General features: G+C 41.5%; 1 protein-coding gene across 1 annotated transcript in view; it reads right to left on the minus strand.

Annotated features, from left to right (window-relative positions):
- BRINP3 (BMP/retinoic acid inducible neural specific 3) overlaps positions 1 to 2523 on the minus strand; it is a 162357-nt gene extending 159834 nt beyond the window's left edge. Inside the window, exon 1 of the mRNA XM_085302198.1 lies at positions 2370 to 2523. Within this exon, the coding sequence (XP_085158324.1) occupies positions 2370 to 2523 (154 nt within the window). The remainder of the gene's footprint in view (positions 1 to 2369) is intronic.
- Between the last annotated feature and the right edge of the window lie 535 nt (positions 2524 to 3058).

Raw genomic sequence — 3058 nt, forward strand, 5'->3', positions numbered from 1 at the left:
AAAAAAAAACAGTTAGAAGTTATAGCCTGCTTCTTCAAGGGTGAAAGGATTGAGAAATTTGTCCTGGAGTCTTCCACATTTTGCTTTGCCTTCAACAAACAAATATCTTCTTGAAGTAGAAATCAAATCTACAATATTCTAAATAGTGGAAAATCAGGACAACATTATAATACCACTGACTATATCATGCAATGTGCTGATGTGACTGAAAAAGTCTAATTCTTCTCTCTGTGCTAAGTGAAACCCTTTAAAAATGAAATTCAATTTACAATCACTATTATTGCCTCCTAGTGAATTTTTTTGTTTCTAGAGAATTCATCTGAGAAGATGCATATAAATAGAGGCCAGGAAATAATCCCCTTATACCAATATAGAGATTAAATAAGGAATGTTCCTCATTAGTTTAATGATCATGCGCTCAAGAGTTTAGAGAATCCTATGGACGTTATCATTATACAGATAATTAATAACGAGAAGAATTCTGCTGGTTAATATTATGCATTATTACCCAGAGACCTCAGCTTAGAGAGACACATTATGTAAAAATGGGAAAGGTCAAGCAAGTTCAGATTCAGCAAAAGCAGTACTCGGTTAATCTCCGTGCCCCCTACTATTGCCATGGTACCTTGACACATTTACATGTGTTTACCCTGACAAATTCCTGCAAGGCAAGAAAGCTTTTTTTCTTTTTTTTTCTTTTTTTTTTCATGTTGCAAAACCAGATTAAATGGTTTGTGTTTGGTCACACAGTGAATCTATGAGGAAAAAGGGAATTGGGCATAAGTTTTCCAAGGTGCAAAAAAAGCACACCAAGCCCTACACCCTTCCTCTGTTTCACTTAAAAGCATATACATATAACACTGTAATGAACCGATTGTCAGAAATGTCCCTGAAACTTTTTATAGGAGGTGCAGCCAACAGGGGATCCTGATCCAAACAGGCAAATGGAAGGAGAAGACAGTGCCACTATTACCGTCCCAATGTACCGTTTTGTGCTCTTGTTGTTCTTGTTTTCATTCTTATGGAAAAATCAAAATTTAGCAAAAATGTATGTTCCAAACATTTCTTCTAATCTCTACATTCTTAACAGCCCACAAATGATATTAGTATCGCAGAACCAAGCTACCCAAATTAAGCTTTGGATTTCCTAATACCATCTTTGAGTATTCAAGGATGTTCCTAAATTCCTCTTTGGCCACTGGTCCCTGCTTCCACCTCTTGTATGCTACCTTTTTGCTTTGGAGCTCTGTCATGAGTTTCCTGCTTGGCCAAGCTTTTCCGTGATACACTTATTTATTTCCTTGAGTGTGAGGATGGGTGGTTCTTGAGCTTGGAAGATGCTATCCTTAAAACCCTGTCAGCTTTCCTGAGCTCCTTTACCTACAGAGCTGCCTTCAAGGGTTACCACCTTCCACTTTTCTAAGTCTACTCTTCTGAAACCCTGTGTCTGCMCTCTCCTTCCTCAGTCTCTGGATCTTGAATGTCACTACTTCATGGTCACTGTATTCAAAGCTACCATTGATTATCACCTCCCTGAACAGCATTTCCGTGATAGTGAATAGCAGATCTAGCCATATGTCACCCCTGTTGGCCTATCCACTATCTGATCAAGAAGTTCCACACACTAGAAATCTCGACTGCCTCTGCCCCACTGTGTTGGTCTTCCAGCAGAGGAGGTTAAAGTCCCTCAGAAGAACTGTCTGTGTTCCAGAGACTTCCTCAAATTCTTTAAAGAAGGCTTCATTCACTTCCTTGCCCTGTGCCTATAACACACTCCTGCTGCAGTGTCACCCTCCCTGTCCTCTCCTCTGGCCTGAAACCACAAAGCCCAACTCAGCTGTTGTCCAGCCCATAGAAAAGCTCCATACATCCAAGCTCTTCCTTGACATAGAGGGCAACTGCTCACCTCGTCATCCCAACCCGTCTTTAAAGCTTGTATCATCATTGTCCATCACAGCACTCCAGTTTTGAAAGCTCGTCTTGCAGACTGTCCCACCATTTTTCCAGCACTACTGTAGCTCTGCAACAACATGCAGAGGTCCTTCTGCTTGTACCCCAGGCTGCATGTATTTTTGTACACATACTCAAAGGGAAGGTCCCTTTGCCTTTTCCTGTTGATCCTACTGTGTTTCATGTACTCCATACCTTGCACCGTTTGCTTGCCAGCTCTGTCCTCCACTTCCTCATTTGACTCTGGATCGTCATCTACCTCTCCTGTTGTTCCCAGTTTCAAGCTTTCCTCATCATGTTGGCCAGCCTCTTGTGGCCAGTGGATTTGTCTCTTTGTTTACTCTTTGATCTTCAAAGATGGTCTCATGACTGACAATGAACTCCTGCAGCTGATACTGCTTGCACAACCAGGTACTGACCTGCAGGATCCATCAAATCCTCCCCAGGCCTTTTCCCTTCAATGAAGGGATTGAGGAAACCATCACCTGGGGCTTTATGACTTTGACCACCCACAACACAGTAGTCACTGTTGAAATACCCAAGGTCTTGCCTGGCAATATCCTTGTTCTCCATGCGTTAAAAATCTGTGGGCCAGAYAAGCTTCCTCAGTCTCTCTGCAACATCTAAGTTCTAAGGCCCTGGCAAGCAGCAAATCTCCCTAGGCAGCAAGTCAGGTTGGCAGAGAGAAGCCTCCATCCCTCACAGGGAGGGAGATGCTGGAAACATTGAAATGACAACGTGATAGATACATAATCATTCTGAAATCCATAAATTATGGAAGTCAAAGTACCATGTTATGGAAAAGTAACACATAACAAAACACTCAGTCTCTATAGCAGCAGTTTTTCCAAAGGGAGAGCCACATATACAAGTACTAATTTCACTAGCAGTGTTCGTTAAAGAAAGCTACTTTGGCCAGAAGTATTCCTTTGTCATAATTTGGAACCTTTGCAATATCCCCACACACTAGGCCAGACCACTTTAATACATAGATTAATTTATCTATTTTTCAGATTGTTCGGCACATTACTCAGGTTCCAACAGGAGATAAAATAATTAGCAATACATTTATGGCAAGGCTTTGACTGCTTGCATTAGCCGAAGTGAT

This window comes from Rhea americana, unplaced genomic scaffold (genome assembly GCF_003343005.1).
Source record: "Rhea americana isolate MKP2758 unplaced genomic scaffold, rheAme1 scaffold_188, whole genome shotgun sequence".
Lineage (NCBI taxonomy): Eukaryota > Metazoa > Chordata > Aves > Rheiformes > Rheidae > Rhea > Rhea americana.